This window comes from Phascolarctos cinereus, unplaced genomic scaffold, assembly GCF_003287225.1.
Source record: "Phascolarctos cinereus isolate Bilbo 61053 unplaced genomic scaffold, phaCin_HiC Scaffold_4;HRSCAF=312, whole genome shotgun sequence".
Classification (NCBI taxonomy): Eukaryota; Metazoa; Chordata; class Mammalia; order Diprotodontia; family Phascolarctidae; genus Phascolarctos; species Phascolarctos cinereus.
This window is the reverse complement of record NW_027555847.1, coordinates 228,321,119-228,338,329: the sequence shown is the minus strand read 5'-3', so window position 1 is coordinate 228,338,329 and position 17,211 is coordinate 228,321,119. Positions and strand designations below refer to the sequence as shown.

At 44.0% G+C, this 17,211-nt stretch overlaps 1 protein-coding gene across 1 annotated transcript; it reads left to right on the top strand.

Annotated features, from left to right (window-relative positions):
- Positions 1-969: 969 nt before the first annotated feature.
- On the top strand, positions 970-14,969 carry QPRT (quinolinate phosphoribosyltransferase). The gene is made up of 4 exons (XM_021008481.2): positions 970-1,156; positions 12,643-13,178; positions 14,447-14,578; positions 14,693-14,969. The coding sequence occupies exons 1-4, from the start codon at positions 1,144-1,146 to the stop codon at positions 14,912-14,914; spliced, it is 903 nt and encodes a 300-aa protein (XP_020864140.1). The 5' UTR covers positions 970-1,143; the 3' UTR covers positions 14,915-14,969.
- The last annotated feature ends 2,242 nt before the right edge of the window (positions 14,970-17,211 follow it).

The window sequence follows — 17,211 nt, the reverse complement described above, 5'->3', positions numbered from 1 at the left end:
CACTTAAAAGACGCATACTTACCTGCCTCCATCCCGTTTTCATGTACACACTGAAACACTATTAGCGTCCCCTATGTGTGGAGAAGGGAGGGATGGTCCAGGGAAAAACTGTGGGAGGAAAGATCTGGAGCCTTCATTTGAAAGTGGAGAGGAGACAATGACTATACAGTGATAATCATTTCAGATCAATTGAGCCCCAATAAGGGCCAAAGACCTGAATTAATCTTTTTCTCTCTGAGTGAACTAAAAACACCCCTTCCTGTGTCAGCAAATTTCAGGACCAGGTGGAGCTCACCAACATTCTTCCTGTTCTTCTTCACTGAGCCCAGGATATCTGGGACCAGACACTCTCTTGATCAATGAGACTTTTCCTTCTTTTGTATCCTACAGACATATGTTACGTAGAAGAAACACATATCCTGGATCTATAATTTTTTTTCCTTTTTTTTTTTGTAAGGCAATCAGTGACTTGCCCAGGGTCACACAGCTAGTAAGTGTTAAGTGTCTGAGGCTGGATTTGAACTCAGGTCCTCCTGACTCCAAGACCAGAGCTCTATGTACTGTGCCACCTAGCTGCCCCCTGGATCTATAATTTTTATTGATACTTTGACATCCTTCTATTGTATTTACAATCTATGCAATTAAGTAACTTCCTTTTTTTTAATGCTGTATGTTAAGAAACATATGGAGGCTATACCTTTTTTTTTGTAACACAGACATCCTGAGTCTGATCACTCTAAACTGTATAAAACCTCTCTCATTTTGCTTAATCTCCGAGTCAGAATCACATTCTGGCTTCCATGTTAACATGATTCGCTAGCTGAAAGGGAATAAACTATATAATCATGTATCACCTAACTTGTTTGCCTTCTTTAACCAAACTTTCAGGTTAACGACGGCATAGCAGGAAGTCAGTACTTCTCCAGGGCCCAGGAGAGGAGGCTCGGTTCTGGGCGGGGATTTGGGGATTAGTGGGAGGAGGGAAGGGGGGAGAGACCAGGCAACCAACGGGCTCTGGAGTTCTGGGAAAGGGAAGACAAGGGGCTGTGCTTTGTTCCCCCACCCCACTCACCACCCCCTTTGTTTTATCTTCACCTGGTTTTTGTGATCTGAACGGAGTAGCAGAGAGCCCAGTCCACCCCCATGGACAAGGAAGGTAAAGAATGGCCTCTTCTTCCTCTCACCCCTACCTCCCAATATCTCACCTCTTCTTGCCTTTCATCTTTCCCTCCTAAATGCCTGTATTTCCTCTCCTCTGGAAAGCTCTCCGAAAGATCTCCAGCCTCCTCTTATTTTCTTCTTGTTATTTCCCAAAAGGAGGTATAGAGGAGAAGGCAGTCTCAGAGATCTCAGGAAATGGAGGAGGGAGCAATAGAGAAAGATTTTGTCTCTTGGGAAGAGAGTGAGGGAAGAGGACAGAGCTGGTATTTGCAGGGCTGCCTCTGAACTTTGCCTTCCAACTACCAACCTGAAAGGGGAGGGGGGCAAAGTGCTGGTGAAGCTGCATAGCAGTGGGGGAAGGGACCCTGTCTACTGGATACTGCTGTCTTCCCCTGGGGTGGGAAGCCAACATGATTGGTCACGACAACTGCTCAGATATGACACCATAGGAGTGTGACAACTCATTTCATTTCAGCAAATGGAAGGAGCACTAAGGTAGGAGTGGGGAGACCCAGAACTTATTCCTGGCTTTTCCATTCTGTACGTGTACCTCTCTAGGCCTCAGTTTCTCCTAATGTCAAATGAAGAGATTAGGTCAGGTGATTTCTAAGGCCCCTTCCAGTTCTAATTTCTATGACTTGGTTGTCCATTCTGACTGTTTGATAGGAACATATATTGTTATGACAAAGTATGGTGAAAGATCAGATCTCAGAGCTGAAAGGGACCTTAGGCATCATCAGTTGATCAACAAGTGTTTATTAAAGGCCATCTATGTGCCAGGCATTGTGCTAGGCACTGGAGATAGAGACTGAATTTTCCATCCACTGAGATAGGAAACTCCCAGAGAGGGAAGCACTATAGGTCAATGTTGCTATCTCTGCAACTTAGTTTTAGAGACTTACCTAGAGCACTGGGAAGTTAAGTGACTTGTCCAGGGTCACACAGCCAGAATGTGTTGACTTAGATTCAGGTATTTTTGGTTTTAAGGCCAACTGTCTCCGCTGTGCCATGTTGGATACACAGACAAAAGTGACCATCCCTACTCTCAAGGAACCTATATTCTCTAGTGGGGAGACAACATGGACATAAAGTCTAGTGAGCATATCTCTTGGCTAACTATCTCAGATCCAATCTGGCTACATCTTCTCCGAAGGGATCTAGGGGTACCACTGAGGGACTGGTGTATCTCTTCTCTAAACATCCCCCACTAGCCGTGTTCCCCCCACTGGTTGGTGCCAGTGACTAGGCCCCCAGTTCTATTTAACCAGTTAACATCAATTAACTTTTACAAAGGGATATTTATGTACCCTCCCCTTCATCAGCTTGTGATCCATAGCTCCTACAAGCCCCACTCCTGGGACGGGGTACATTATCTACCCCGGACTGGTGCCATGTGGAGAATCGCAACAGAAACTACCATTTCCCTTCTCATATCATTCTCAGCTCCTCTACTGATTAGCTTGTTACCTCTGTGGTCAAGAAGGGACACCTTTCTCTTCCAAATTCTGTTTTCCTTTGGGGCTGATGAGGCAAAACTACAAAACTTGTTCTTTAGGAGGTAAGCTAGCATTAAATAAACACTGAGTCATAACAAACCAGTGGAGTGATGGGGCTTGTGCCCACTGGCCTGAGGAGCCTAAATCCTATATCTAATGGCTTCTCCCCAAGCTTACACAGCCTAGGAAGGGAGCACTAAATCAAGGTGCTTCTTAGCATGAAGGAGACAATGCTAGATTTGGATCCAAGGGATCTGTGCTCCAATCCTGGCTCTGCCATATATAACTTGAGTAAATTTACTTAACTGCTCTATGTCTCAGTTACCTTTCCTGGAAAATAAAGGGGTTAGAGTATAGAAAAAAAAAAGGATATGAATTTCAAAGATGTAGCTGTAACCACACTTTCTTCTATACTACCTCAGTCTCTGGATACAATGGTCTCAGACTTAGTTCAATTTCTCCATAGCCTTGGTCTTGATGGGGTGATGGAACCTGGACCCCTAAAAGGAAAAAAACCATTTCTCTGAAAACAGCCCAGCCCCTGAACTTTCCCACACTGGTGTTTTGCCTGAGGCATCTGGCCCTTTCCAACCTACCTAGATACTCAATAATCCTTTTAATTGTCCTCTCACTGTGGCTCTCTGACCTAGCCTAGACCACTCCACTACTTTCATTGTCTGCATCTGGTCCACTCCAGGCCATTTACTACTCTTTAATCCCATCCAGATCCTCTCACTGTCCTTTCTTGTATATAAATACCAATCTTACCCCCATTAAATTGTGCAGATTCACTTAGAATCTAGCTCATTTCTATTGGTGTCACAAATACACCTTACCACCTCGACTGAAAGAAGGCTTGAGTGATCAAATTCTTCTGAAGCAGACCCCCATGTACCCTTGCATTTCAGGGTTCCCAGTACCCCAAACTGCTGCAGTTCCACCAAGTTCAAGTGCAATGCCAATGCTCGGATGATCCTTCATTTAGGCAACTGCTGGGCTGGGTCCTAAAAGTTACTTCTTAGGGCACCTATACCAGGCTGGTTGCAAAGCCCAGAATGGACTTGACTTCCAAACTCCTGGATGTACAGAAGGCTCACTCTCCTGACCTTTTGTTTTTGTTTGTTTTTTTTTTTTTGCTAGGCAATGGAGTTAAGTCACTTGCCGAGGGTCACACAGCTAGTAAGTGTTATGTGTCTGAGGTCGGATTTGAACTCAGGTCCTCCTGAATCCAGGGCTGGTGCTCTATCCACTATGCCACCTAGCTGCCCCCTGACCTTTTGAAATTCACAAAATTAGAGCCTCCAATTCCTCCACCCAAAAGGAAAAAACAAGTGATGAGGTGAAAGACAAGAGACCTGTTTTCATGGGGCCACATGTTGGTTTTCAAGAGGCAGAGAGAGAAAGAGAGAGAGAAAGAGAGAGAGAGAGAGAGAGAAGAGAGAGAGAGAGAGAGAGAGAGAGAGAGAGAGAGAGAGAGAGAGATTTTGAAGGCACTGAATCAAAGAGGCCACTGTCAAACATGTGCTTAGCAGACTAGAACCAGTTACAGAATGTCTACAAATACTCCAAAGTCGTCATCACAACTCTACTCAAAGCAGCACTGCCCGCCCCCTTCCCCGCCCCCCAGCCTCTTTCATGTGGAGAATTTCAGCATTTGAGTAGGCTAATGTACTCTGTACAGGTTCATAAGTACTGGGCTTATTGATCAGTACTCATTGCACCGAAAAATAGAAACCAGACTTATTTTATTTGGCAAGGAGGGTACTAGCCTAGCAGTTGGGGGAATCAGGAAAGGATGCATGTAGAAGGGGGCATTTTAGCTAAATTTAGAAGGAAACTGGGATTCTAAGAGATGGCAACGAGGAGGACAGTTTGACAGCATTGAGGGACATAATTTTTTTTTGCAGTTTTTTTCTTTCTTTTTGTTTAGGCAATTGGGGTTAAGTGACTTGCCCAGGGTCACACAGCTAGTAAGTGTCAAGTGTTTGGTCTGAGGTCAGATTTGAACTCAGGTCCTCCTGACTTCAAGGCCAGTGCTCTATTCACTGCGCCACCTAGCTGCCCTGACATAATTTTTTTTTAAAAGGTGAAAGCAGTAGCGTCTAATCCAAACCCGTCATATTACAGAGGAGGAAACTGAGGCCCAGAGAAGGGATATGAATTGTCTAAGGTGACAAAGAGAATTAGCAGCATAGTTGGAACAGAGCTCTTATCTCCTCTTACCATTATACTGTTACTGCCTCTGGTATTTTCTTAGAATAATAGATTTATAGATTAATGGAGTGATGTTTCATGTTCACTAACTTAGTTTTTGTAAGCACTAATGTGGGCAGAGCTCTTTATACATCTTTTTTGAAGACAACCCTAGGAGGTAGGTCCTATTATTATTCCCATTTTATTGTTGAGGAAACTGAGGCAGACAGTAGTGAAGTGACTTGCTCAAGGTCACACAGCTAGTAAGTGTCTGAGGCTGGATTTGAACTCAAGTGTTCCTGCCTCCAGGGCCAATGCTCTATCTACTGTGTCACCTAGTTGCCCCTGTTTATACTTCATTTCATCATTCTCCACAACAGGTAAGAAATCAGTAACACTAATCTCTCTTATTTGAAGTAAATCTCCTGAGTACCATCCAGGAAAGACCCAGTCTCCTGATATGAGGCCACCATTTTTGGATGGGACAAATGTGTTTCTTCCCCAGCCCTGGCCATCCATCTGGGATGCTTGATAGAGGTCTTGGCTTTGCTTATTTTCTGATTTGTTTGACTAAGTGCTGGTAGAGTTGGGCTGTATGACACACTTCCTCTCAGTTAGTAGGGGAAGCCCTACCTGGCTCTGTACTCCTCCCCCATCATATGAACACAATGATAATGATGGAACCATTACCATTGCACTCCTCCCTTCCCTCTCAGGTATCCCAGAACCACGTGTATGTATGACATGTTGGTTATTACAGACCACGCCTTGTGAATCCATACTAATGTTTACCAAAGAAAACACATTTCTCCATGTTCCCAAATCTATCCATAGCTCAACTTCTCTCTCAAGCTCCAGGGCCCCGTTTTCATCCCTTAGTTGTCCTATGAGCACCTTAAACTCAATAAAGCGTAAATGAAATTAAAGTTTAAATTCTATTTATTTTTTGTCCTTGGATCCCAAACACCTAGAATAGTGTCTTGTACCTTCTTTGTCCACTATGTGCAAGGCTCTGCACTAGGCCCTGAGGTCACAAATGTTTGCTGAGTGAATTCAACATGTTCAAAACTGAACTTATCATCTTCTCCCTACCCTTGACATCTACCTTAAAAAAAAAACCCCAAAATACCCTTGTCCTGACTTTCTCTGCAGAGCTATAACTAAGCTTGGGCAACCGGAATTGCCAAAATTTAGAAGGGTTGATTACAGCATTTTAAGTCGTATTGGATTAAAACACCAGAATCACAAATACTAGCTGGAGGAGGTGTGGGGGGCTAGATATAAGTGTACGTGGAAAAGCTGGGGGCAGAATGGGTTTTTAGTAGCTTTCTATGAGTTTCCAGTTATGACTGGGCACCTGTTGAAACCAATCTGATCTTCAATCTTATGAGAATCATACGAGATATTATCTTTTGATGTTGCATCCACAATATCTCTCATAACTTCCACTCTCTGTACCCCCTGCTACTACTCTCACCCAGGGTCTCATTATCATCTACCTGAACTGCTGTGGTAGTCTCCTAAAAAGATCTTCCTACCTCCATGCTCTCCTGTCTCCATTCTTCCCTTCATTTCACTGCCTTAAGCAGTATGGTCGTATTGCTCTTCTGCTCAAGAAACTTTAATGGCTCCATATTCTATTGCTCATCAAGTATAATTCAAACTCCTTTGTCTGGCATTCAAAGCCCTGTCCAATTTAGCATAACATTTCCAACCTTATTTCATGTTACTTCCAACATATCCATTATGTATTTTATGCTCCAGACAAACTGGAGCTTCTAATTTCAAATTCAGATTCAAATCTAGAGCTCTTCTTTCTCCCTTCCTCTTTTCTGAGCAAAATATCTCTGTTCAACTGAAAGAGGTCCTGATCTCACCCAAAGGGAAATTCCCTAGTGTCTAGGGAAGCAAGCTGGAAATATGTGATACATTGAGCATCTTTCTGCAACATATTTGCTTTCTAAAGTCTGTCTCTGTCTCTGTCTCTGAGTCTGTCTCTGTCTCTGTCTCTGTCTCTGTCTTTCTCTGACTTTATGTGTGTGTGCGTGTGTCTCTTTACATATTTGGAGTTGATCCCCAAGAAAGTATGGACCTTAGTTTGCCTTTCTTTTTTGAAGCAGGAATAAAGAATTTTTTTCTCTTTAAACTATCACATCACCTCAATACACACTCAGACACCATCCTCTTCGATTAGGAGAGTCTTAAGCATAATGCTCTAGATTTATCTGAAAATCTGAGTTATATATACTTATTTGGGTATATGTTGTCTCCTAAATAGACTGTAAGCACCTCGAAGGCAGGCATTTCATTTTTGTCTTTGTATTCCCTCTAACTAACACACAGGTGCTTAATAAATACTATTTACTATCTGGTTTCTCTCTAGATATGGGTCAAGATCTCAGAAAAGAGGTCAGATTTGAGTCCTTTGCATAGTTAAAGCTGAGGATAAAATGAGATTGTCAAATAAAGGAATGTATTGAGAGAAGAGCACTGAGGCTAGAACCTTAAAGAAAAATTACCGTAAGGACTTGGAAAGAGGATGCCAAGTCAGGGAAGGAAGCAAAGAAGAAACGGTCAGGGGTATAAAGAAAACTAAAAGAGTTATGTCTTTGCAGCCAAGGGAAAAGAGAGGACCAAGGAGAGAAGGGTGTGGTTTTAACAGTGTCACAATCTGCCAAGAGATCAAGGAGCATGAAGGTTGAAAAAAGGCAATTGGATTTGGTGATTGGGTGTGGGGGGTCGTTGATGACCTCAGAGGAAGTAACTTTGGTAGGGTGGTTGGGCAGAAGTCAGAGTGTTAGACATTGAGGACAAGGAGTGGTGAGGAATTTGAGTCAGTGAGAATAGATACTTTACAATTTTGACAATGAGGATTTGGGGCAATGGCAGGATTAGGCAGAAGGGTCAAAGGATGACTTTTTTTTTTTTTTTTAAGGACTGGGGGAAGCCTGAGCATGTTTACAGGCAGCTGAGAAAGGGTAGATGTCTACTGTCTACATTACATCCTTCAGCAGAATGTAAACTCCTTAAGAGTAAAGGAGTGTTTTATAGTTTTTGTATTTGCATCCCCAGTGCCTAGCATAATGCCTTGAATGTAGTAGGTGCAGAGTAAGTGTTTGTTGAATTGAATTTAAGTGGGGGAGAATTTGAAGATCTTGAAAAAGGAGATGTTGCAGAAAGGAGAAGCTGTGGGTGTAGACATTGGGTCTGACTAAGTTGATATGTTTATTAGTTTTATTGCTTTACCCTCTATTTTTAAAAAATTATTATTTATTTTAACATTCATTTAAACATTTTTTGAGTTTCCAATTCTCTCCCTCCAGTCCCTCCCGAAACCCATTGAGAAGGTAAACAATATGACATCAATTATTCATGTGCAGTCATGCAAAATGCATTTTCTCAGTAGCCATGTTTCAGGGGGAAAAAAAGAAGAAAAATAAAGTGAGTGAAAAAATGTTTCAATTTGCACTCAGAGTTAATCATAAGTTCTCTCTCTGGATGGAGATAGCATTTTTCTCTGTTAGTCCTTTGGCATTGTTTTGGATTATTGTATCGATTAGAGTAGCTAAGTCTTTCATAGTTGATCATCGTTACACTGTTGCTATTACTATGTACAATGTTTTCCTGGTTCTGCTCACTTCACTTTGCATTAGTTCATATAAGTCTTCCCAGGTTTTTCTAAAGCCGTCCTCTTCATCATTTCTTACATACAATAGCGTTACATACAATAGTATACAATAGTATTCCACCCCTACCTCTATTTCTTTTTATTATTTATTGGCACAGAGAGAGTGAGGATGCCAGCCTGGCTGCAGCATGGACAGGTTTGCTCTGGGGACTTTGGGGAGAAGTTAGGTAAGAAGTGTGGTTTTGAATAGTCAATCAGCTGCCAAGTTTTGATGATTCTGTCCCTACAGCCTCCCTTGGGTCCATTCCCTGGCACAATGGAAAGAGGGCTTCATCTAGAGCCAAAGTGCCTGACTTTGAAACCTAGCTCTGCTATTGCTACCTGTGTGACCTTGGGGAGGTCATGCTTCCTTATGTGCAAATTGAGAGATTTGAATTTTAAGGTTCCGTCCTCTTTTCTCTCCTTACCTGGCCAGCACATTAGGTCAGACTTTCATCACCTTTCTCCTGGACCAGGGGTGGGGAACCTGCAGCCTTGAGGCCACATGTGGCCCTCTAGGTCCTCAAGTGCAGCCCTTTGACTGAATCCAAACTTCACAGGACAAATCCCCTTAATAAAAGGGTGTGTTTTGTAGAACTTGGATTCAGTCAAAAGGCTGCACCTGAGGACTTAGAGGGCCACATGTGGACTGGAGGCTGCAGGTTCCCTGCCCTGGTCCTGGACTAATGCAATATCTTCCTAATTGGCCTCTCTGCCTCTAGCCTCTTTCCTCTCCTATCCATCCTCCATACAAGCACGAGTCTGAACACCCCTTCCCTGCTCAATAAACTTCAGTGGCTCTCTCTTACCTCTAGGCTCAAATGGTTGGTTGGTTGTCGCCCTTTGTTCTTGAAGAGGACCCAAATGACATCACCATGTTGGGGTCAAGGGACAGCGTGTCCAACTGTGGCTGATCAGACCAATGTGAGCTCAGAAGGCTACCACAGGTTGGGCACAAATAGTCCATGTGAACATTTGGAGTGGAGATGTCTCTATATTTGCTCATCTCACATTTCATTTGAACTATTGCATGTCTGCTTTGCTCATAGAGCATAGTGCTGTCTTTGATGGAGGCACACTATGTCGGGTGGTCCTGTGTCAGCGTCTCCCATGTCTCACAATTGACTCCAAAGTTCTTCAGAGAGACCTTGAGAGTGTCCTTGTATTGCTTCTGACCTCTGTGTGAGGAGCTTGCCTTGTGTGAATTCTCTGTAAAATAGTCTCTTAGACAAGCATTCATTTGGCATTCAGATAACATGGCCAGCCTGTTGGAGTTGTGCTCTCTGCAGTACAGTTTGAATGCTTGGCAACTCAGCTTGAGAAAGGACCTCAGTGTCTGGTAGAAATACAGGCTCAAATACAGACGCTTCTGTTTGGCATTTAAAGATTTTCACAATCTGGCTTCAGTCTTCCTTTCCAGGCTTATTATACATCACTCCCCTTTTTACTTGGTGGTGTATACTGGCCTTCCTACTGCTCCTCACACTTGACATTCCATCTATGCACTTTTGTACAAGTTGCCTCTCATACCTGGGGAATATGTATATGTGTAGGGGAGGGGGTGGAGACTGAAGGGCGGCCTTCCCTCCTCATCTTAGTGACCCTGACTGCCTTCAAAGTTTCACTGAAGTACCACTTCCTACCAAAATGCTGTCCTAATTTCTCCAGCAGCAAGTGCCTCCCTACCCCTTGACAAATTACCTGATATTTATTTTGAATGTAGCACCTAATTCTTCAACCTGGTGCTCACAAGTTTGCAGGTTGCATCTCTAGGGAGGTGACTACTACCTTGGGTTCCAAGGGTATCTTGTAGGCACCCACTCCTAAAAGTATAACTCATAAACCTTTCCCCTGTGACATTACTTTTAGTTATCAGGTGGTAGACATAATTAGCTCAAAACAAAGGCTAAGATGGCTTAGAGTGAGCAGTACCTATAAAATATTCCTCCTGTAAACCTGGGATGCACTCTCCCGCAAATACACATAGGATAGGTATGAAGAGTGGGCTCTGAGGATATAATGGGAGCGAGGCACTCAGCTAGCGAATATGTGTCCAAGGCAATTCCCATTTCTGGTACTGTAGGGTCCCAGCGTCCTTTCCTGTTCAGTCTTTATGACATCTTTTCTGAGGTGTTCGCTCAGGTGAGCTCCCTGGGTTGGTTCCTCTGCTCAGCTTGAGTCTCAGCTGCCAGGGTTAGTTATCTCCTGAATCCATAGCCAGCTGTCTTCTATGCTTCCACTGGTCTTGCTCCTTTGGGAACACTAGCTTTCTCTCTCCGTGTCTCTATTCTTTGCCACAAACTGCTTGACATTCCAAACTCTTCCATCCTCTTGCTTGGCAAGTATCTGCACTTTGAGACAGGCCATCCATCTCAAAGGAGGAGAGAAAATCCCTTTTCCTCCTGCTACTGCCGTCTTGTATAAATGCAGGTGTCACCCCCCACCAAACTGCCCCTTACTGCTCTTCTAGCATCTCTTTTTACCTTGCAAAGGATTGACAAGGCTTGGGGTGAAAGGTCTTTGTACTTTATTAGTATATTAATACCTTGTTATTTCCCCTAGCCACCAAATTCTAGCCCCCCTCCCATATATTTTGTATTTACTTATATGTGCATATATTGTCTTCCCATAGAGAATGTATCCTCCTTGAGGGCAGGGATTTTTTTTGTGTGTGTTTGTATTCCTAGCACCCAGCACAGTACCTGGCAAATAGTAGGTGCTTATTGGTGGTTGAGTAGTTGAATTGAATGCCAGGAGTTTGAAGGTAGAAGTCCAGAGGACTGGACAGTAAGTTAGAATAACTGAGTTCCAATTTGGGCTCTGATGTTTGCTCTATTTGTACCATATCTGAAATGAAGAGGTTGGACTAGATCAGGGGTGGGGAGCCTGCGGCCTTGAGGCCACCTATGGCCCTTTAGGTCCTCAAGTGCGGCCCTTTGACAGAATTCAAACTTCACAGAGGTTCATAGAAAGGGCTGCACTTGTGGACCTAGAAGGCCCATGTGGCCTCGAGGCTGCAAGTTCCCCACCCCTGGAGACAATCTCCATAGGGCCCTATCAGTTCTGAAAAGATATTTGGTTCCTTGGAAAGAGGCCTGGGCTTTGTTGGTGGTAGTTGGGGTGGGAGGTGGGAGGAGATTCTGGGATTTGATCCAGGTAGGAAACTACTAGGAGTAGCTAGGTCATGGGGCAGTGTCCATGAGGGCCCCAGCTCAGGCCACTATCTTTGTCCAGGTTCAAATTTTCCAGCTAAGCCTCAGGATAACTGTATAGCAGGGTTCTCAAAGTCTGGTCCTTAGACTCCTAAAGGTCTCTGAGACTCTTTTTTTTTTTTTTAGCGAGGTAGTTGGGGTTAAGTGACTTGCCCAGAGTCACACAGCTAGTGAGTATTATGTGTCTGAGGCTGGATTTGAACTCAGGTACTCCTGACTTCAGGGCCAGTGCTCTATCCACTGTGCCACCTAGCTGCCCTGTCTGAGACTCTTCAAGGGCATCATTGAGGTCAAAACTATTTTTTGTAATAATACTAAGATCTTTTTTTGCCCATTAAGATGCTCTTCCCTTTTCCAACTATATATCTGCATGAGGCCAGATTTTCTTCAAGTGCTTCAGCCAGAACAACATATCATAACAGATTGAATGCAGAAGCATGCAAGAGAATCCAGCTGTCTTTTACTAAGCCAGACTTTAGAGATTTCCAAAAACATGCAAAACAATGACATTTTCTCATGAAATTTTTTGTTTTAGAAAATATAGTTATTTTTCATAAAAATATGTTATGTTAACATGCAATGCATTTATTATTGTTTTTAAACAAATGAAAAATATTTAAATTTTTTCCCATTTTAATTTTCTAATAAGATAGGTATGACCCACATAAATAAAAACTCCTTGGAGGAAGGTCCTTAATAATTTTTAAGAGTATAAACAGGCTTCCAAGACCAAAGTGAGAGCCATTGGTGCACCCCAGAAAGACTCCTCCAACGCTGAGCTAGGCCTGGGAATGGGTACTCGGGGCGTTCTAATTCCTTTCTCTATCCACCAGATGGCAATATTGTATCAACTCCACACTTGGTCCCTCTGGTCACTATGGTGACTTATCTCCTTTGTTTTCCTCTCTCCTAGATCTTGCTCTGCTTCTGCCCTCCAGGACCCTGGAGGCCCTGGCAGATTCCTGGTTACAGGAGGACTGCCCTGGCTTTGACTATGCAGCCCTGGTGGCCAAAGCAGCCCCTTCCCAAGCTGTCCTGTGGGCTAAGTCCTCTGGGGTCCTGGCAGGGAGGCCATTCTTTGACGCTATCTTCTCCCAGCTAGACTGCCAGGTGACCTGGTTCCTTCCCGAAGGCTCCCGTCTGGTGCCAGTGGCCCGAGTGGCTGAAGTCCGGGGCCCTGCTCACCACCTGCTCCTGGGAGAGCGGGTGGCACTCAATGCTCTGGCCCGATGTAGTGGAGTGGCCAGTGCTGCCGCAGCTGCTGTGGAAATGGCCCAGGCCACAGGCTGGGCCGGGCATGTGGCAGGGACCAGGAAGACCACTCCTGGCTTCCGACTGGCAGAGAAGTATGGGCTGCTGGTGGGGGGCGCCATGGCACACCGCTATGACCTGGGGGGCCTCGTGATGGTGAAGGACAACCATGTCATGGCAGCTGGTGGTGTGGAAGAGGTATAATCCAAGACTTTATCCTAATCCATCTCTAACTGTGCCAGTCCTCGCTCTATCCCTAATCCCATCCAAACTCTCCCTATTAACTCAGATGAAATCCCGGACTAATTTCAACCTGAAACCCAATGACAACTATAACCACATCCCCAATGACTTCACATCTAGGCTCTGACTTTTACAAACCATATGACCCTGGAGAAGTTATTTTTACTTCTATGCAACTCAGTTTCCTCATGTGGAAGCTTCTTGAGGTCGGAGACTGTCTTTTGCTTCTTTTTTGTATTCCCAGCACTTAGCACAGTGTCGGGCATATATTAGGCACTTAATAAATATTTATTAAATTTAATTGAATTTGTAAAATGGGGTATGTGTGTGGCAGGTAATAATATTTACATTAGAAGCAGCTGGTGGCTCAGTGGATAAGAGTGCTGGACCTGAGTTCAAGTCTGGCCTCAGATACTTGCTAGCTGAGTGACCCTGGGCAAGTTACTCAACTTTAATCAACTGGGGAAGAAAATGGCAAACCATGCCAAGAAAACCCATGGATAGTATGGTCCACGGATTCATGGAAGAATTGGACAGGACTAGACAAAATGCTAAGCTCAGTCTGTACAAAGATAAGCAAAAACAGCCCTTTGCCTAGAGAAACATACGTTCTAATGGGGGAGAGGGAGAGGGACAGCATGTAAATAACTGGATGAATATGCAGAATAGATGAAAGGTGAGCTGAGTCATGAAGGAAGCCAATAAGAGGTGACAGTGAGGGGAGAGAGTGTTCCAGGTATGGGAGAACTCCAGTATAAATGAGATGGAGTACCTACAGGTAGGGCACGGAGTACTAAAAGGTAGATAATATGGAGGGTATAAGATATAAGAAGATTGGAGAAGGAGGAAGGGGCCAGGTTATGACAAGCTTTCCATGCCAAATAGAGGAATTTAAATTTGATCCTGGAGGTATCCCTGAAACTCACTGCTGTGGTCATATCTATGCTTGAGAAAAATCACCTTGGCAGGTGAGTGGAAGATCAATTAAAGTAGGGGAAGATCAGGCAGAGAGACCAGTTATATAGCATAGACTGAAAAGAGAAGCAGGCTTAGGACAAAGTTTTGGTTACTTTATGAACCTTAATGTGCTACAGAATTATGAGTTGTTATTATAATAATTATTATGATTTTCCTGGTCCCTCCTGTCCCAAGTCATGGCAGCCAAACCCCAACTACACCCTTTTCTTAAGGCCCTTCTACCCAAGCCCCTTCTTTTACCATAGGCTGTTCAAAGGGCTCGGAGGGCTAGAGACTTTACTCTGAAGCTGGAAGTGGAGTGTAGTAGCCTACAAGAGGCCCTGAAGGCTGCCCAGGCAGGTGCTGACCTGGTCCTCCTGGACAACCTGTCCCCTGAGGTGAGGCTGGACTCGACAGTGGGTTGTCTGCTGGGAGGTGGGCCATTGGTTAGGGTGTTGGGATTGCTGGTAGCAGGTCTAGTGCTTACCTCCCTTTCTTCTTCTCTCCAACAGACACTGCACCCCACGGCAGCAGCGCTGAAGGCTAAGTTCCCAAGGGTTGGGGTGGAGGCAAGTGGGGGCATCACGTTGAACAACCTTCCTCAGTTCTGTGGGCCTCATATTGATGTCATCTCTCTGGGGGCCTTGACCCAGGCAGCTTCTGTAGTCGACTTTTCTCTCAAGCTGTCTGCAGAAAGTGAGACCCTGAAGTCCTCTGAGCTCGGATCTCAGTGAGCAGAAAAGGAATAAGGAGGGAGGATAATAAACTGGCTTAACTCTGTTGCTCAAATTCAGCTCCTTTTTGGGACGAACGGGGATAGAGGCCGAGGGCACCTGGGTTTCAAGAGTCCCTGTCAGTCAAAGGAAAGAGGGTACCTTGGAACAAGCCTTGATGGGGGCTCACATGCGTGGATCAAGCCTAGGTGGGGAAGGAAGATTCACATGCTCCCCTTCCTTCCCAGAAACATGCCTCATGATATCTGTAGTTTCCCAAATGCAAATGTAGCATGGTACAACAGGAAGAATGCTGGATTTTAAGTCAGAGGACCTCAGTTGGAATACCAGCTTCACTACTAACTATTTGTGGGACCTGAGGAAAGTCACTTCCTTCTCTGAACCTCAGTTTCCTTATGTGTAAAATGAGGGATAGCCACGTAACTCAGCAGATAGAGCACTGGGCCTGGAGTCAGGAGGACCTGAGTTCAAATTCAGCCTCAGATACTCACTAGCTGTGTGACCCTGGGCAAGTCATTTAACCTCTGTTTGCCTTAATCCACTGGAGAAGGAAATGGCAAACCACTCCAACATCTTTGCTAAGAAAACTTGACTGACAGTATGGTCCACAATGAGTGAGACGTGACTGAATAATGACAACAAAATGAGAGGATTGGTCTAGATTGGTAGTGTCAAACTCAAGTAGAAAAGAGGCCTATGAAACCACATATAAGAATCTCTGTGGGCAGCATATTAATTTAGAACAACATTGTTGTTGTTCAGTCATTTTTCAGTCATGTTTGATTCTTTATAATCCCGTTTAGGGTTTTCTTGGGAAAGATACTGGAGTGGTTTGCCATTTCCTTCTCCAACTCATTTTACAGATGAGGAAACTGAGGCAAACAGGGTTAAGTGACTTGGCCAGGATCACACAGCTAGTAAGTGTCTGAGGCTGGATTTGAACTCGAGTCTTCCTGACTCCAGGCCAGCACTCTATCTACTGTACCACCTAATTTCATACTTAGGTAGCAATTTACTTTCTGGCTCACTCTCCAAGACCAGGCCAGCTATATCTGCCCTTCAAGATGCTGGGGATGTCCTGAGGGTTTGGGCTGTCTTTTCTAGTACTGCTGGTTTGAGCCCCCACTGGTTGTGTCCTCTCTATTGTGTCAGTGACTAATACCCTAGTTTGATTTAAACACTTAACATTAATTAATTTTGACAAAAGGATACTGTACTTTGAATATAAAACAACCAAGTACTTTTCCTTGATACCTCAGGGGAGCACTCTACTTATCTCACATCCTTAGAAGAGTGGGATCATTCTTACCACCATTCCTATATAACGTTAATTCCATCAAATTCATGTTCTTATGCAGCATCAATATGGGACGCATGCTTATCTCAGCCATCAAAGGCTGGGTCCTGTAAGTCACTCCTTGGTCCTGAGAATATCAGCAGGGAGCTGGAGAAATACTCACTGGGCTCACTGGGATGCCAGGACTATCTGTCTATAAATGCTCCAAGATCTCTCCATTACCCTAATAACTGCTTCCTTGGAGTGATGCTCCCTTACCTCCTGATGGAGACGATACCTTAAGTGTTCGATGCATGTGCCAATATTCATTACACGCACATACAAATGCACAGACATATGTACGTACTTCTTGTTTCCCTCATGTAAATATAAGCTCTGTGAGGATAAGAATGCTTTGATCTTTGTTTTTCATTTCCTCCGTGTTTGGTACATAGTAGAAACAGCCCCTTCCTTTCCTGGGCAGGCCATTACAAAAACTAGCCACAAGTGTAGGGTTTGTCCTATTGTAGGGGGCTGGTGGGGGATGGGAGAGGGAGGGCAGTCTTTGGGAGGATCATACAGGTTTCTGGCCCGAGGGGTTCCTGTTCTTAGTAAAGGCAGGTTAAGAGGGCAAGGGTGAGAATAGAGACAAAAATGTAGAGTACAAGACAGGGAATAGACTGAAATAAGGCCCAAAATGTGGGTTAGAACTAGATTGTGAAGGGTCTGAAATGTCAAAAGCAGTTTATACATTACTTAGTTGTCAATGTCGAACCAATGAAGATTTTTTTTCATAATGAAGAGATGAGATCAGAGCTGTGCATTAGGAAAATTACTTGAGAAATAGTACAGAAGAGTGGTATCAAATTCACATCAAACTCAGGAACAGAAGTCACTAAATCATCCATCAGGATCCCCATGGACTGCTTATTGACTTGGTTTTAAAATGTAATATTGTTAGAAATAGACTTGACACCAAAAATTTAGTACCAAGAAAATTTATTATAAAGAAAGTCCAGAG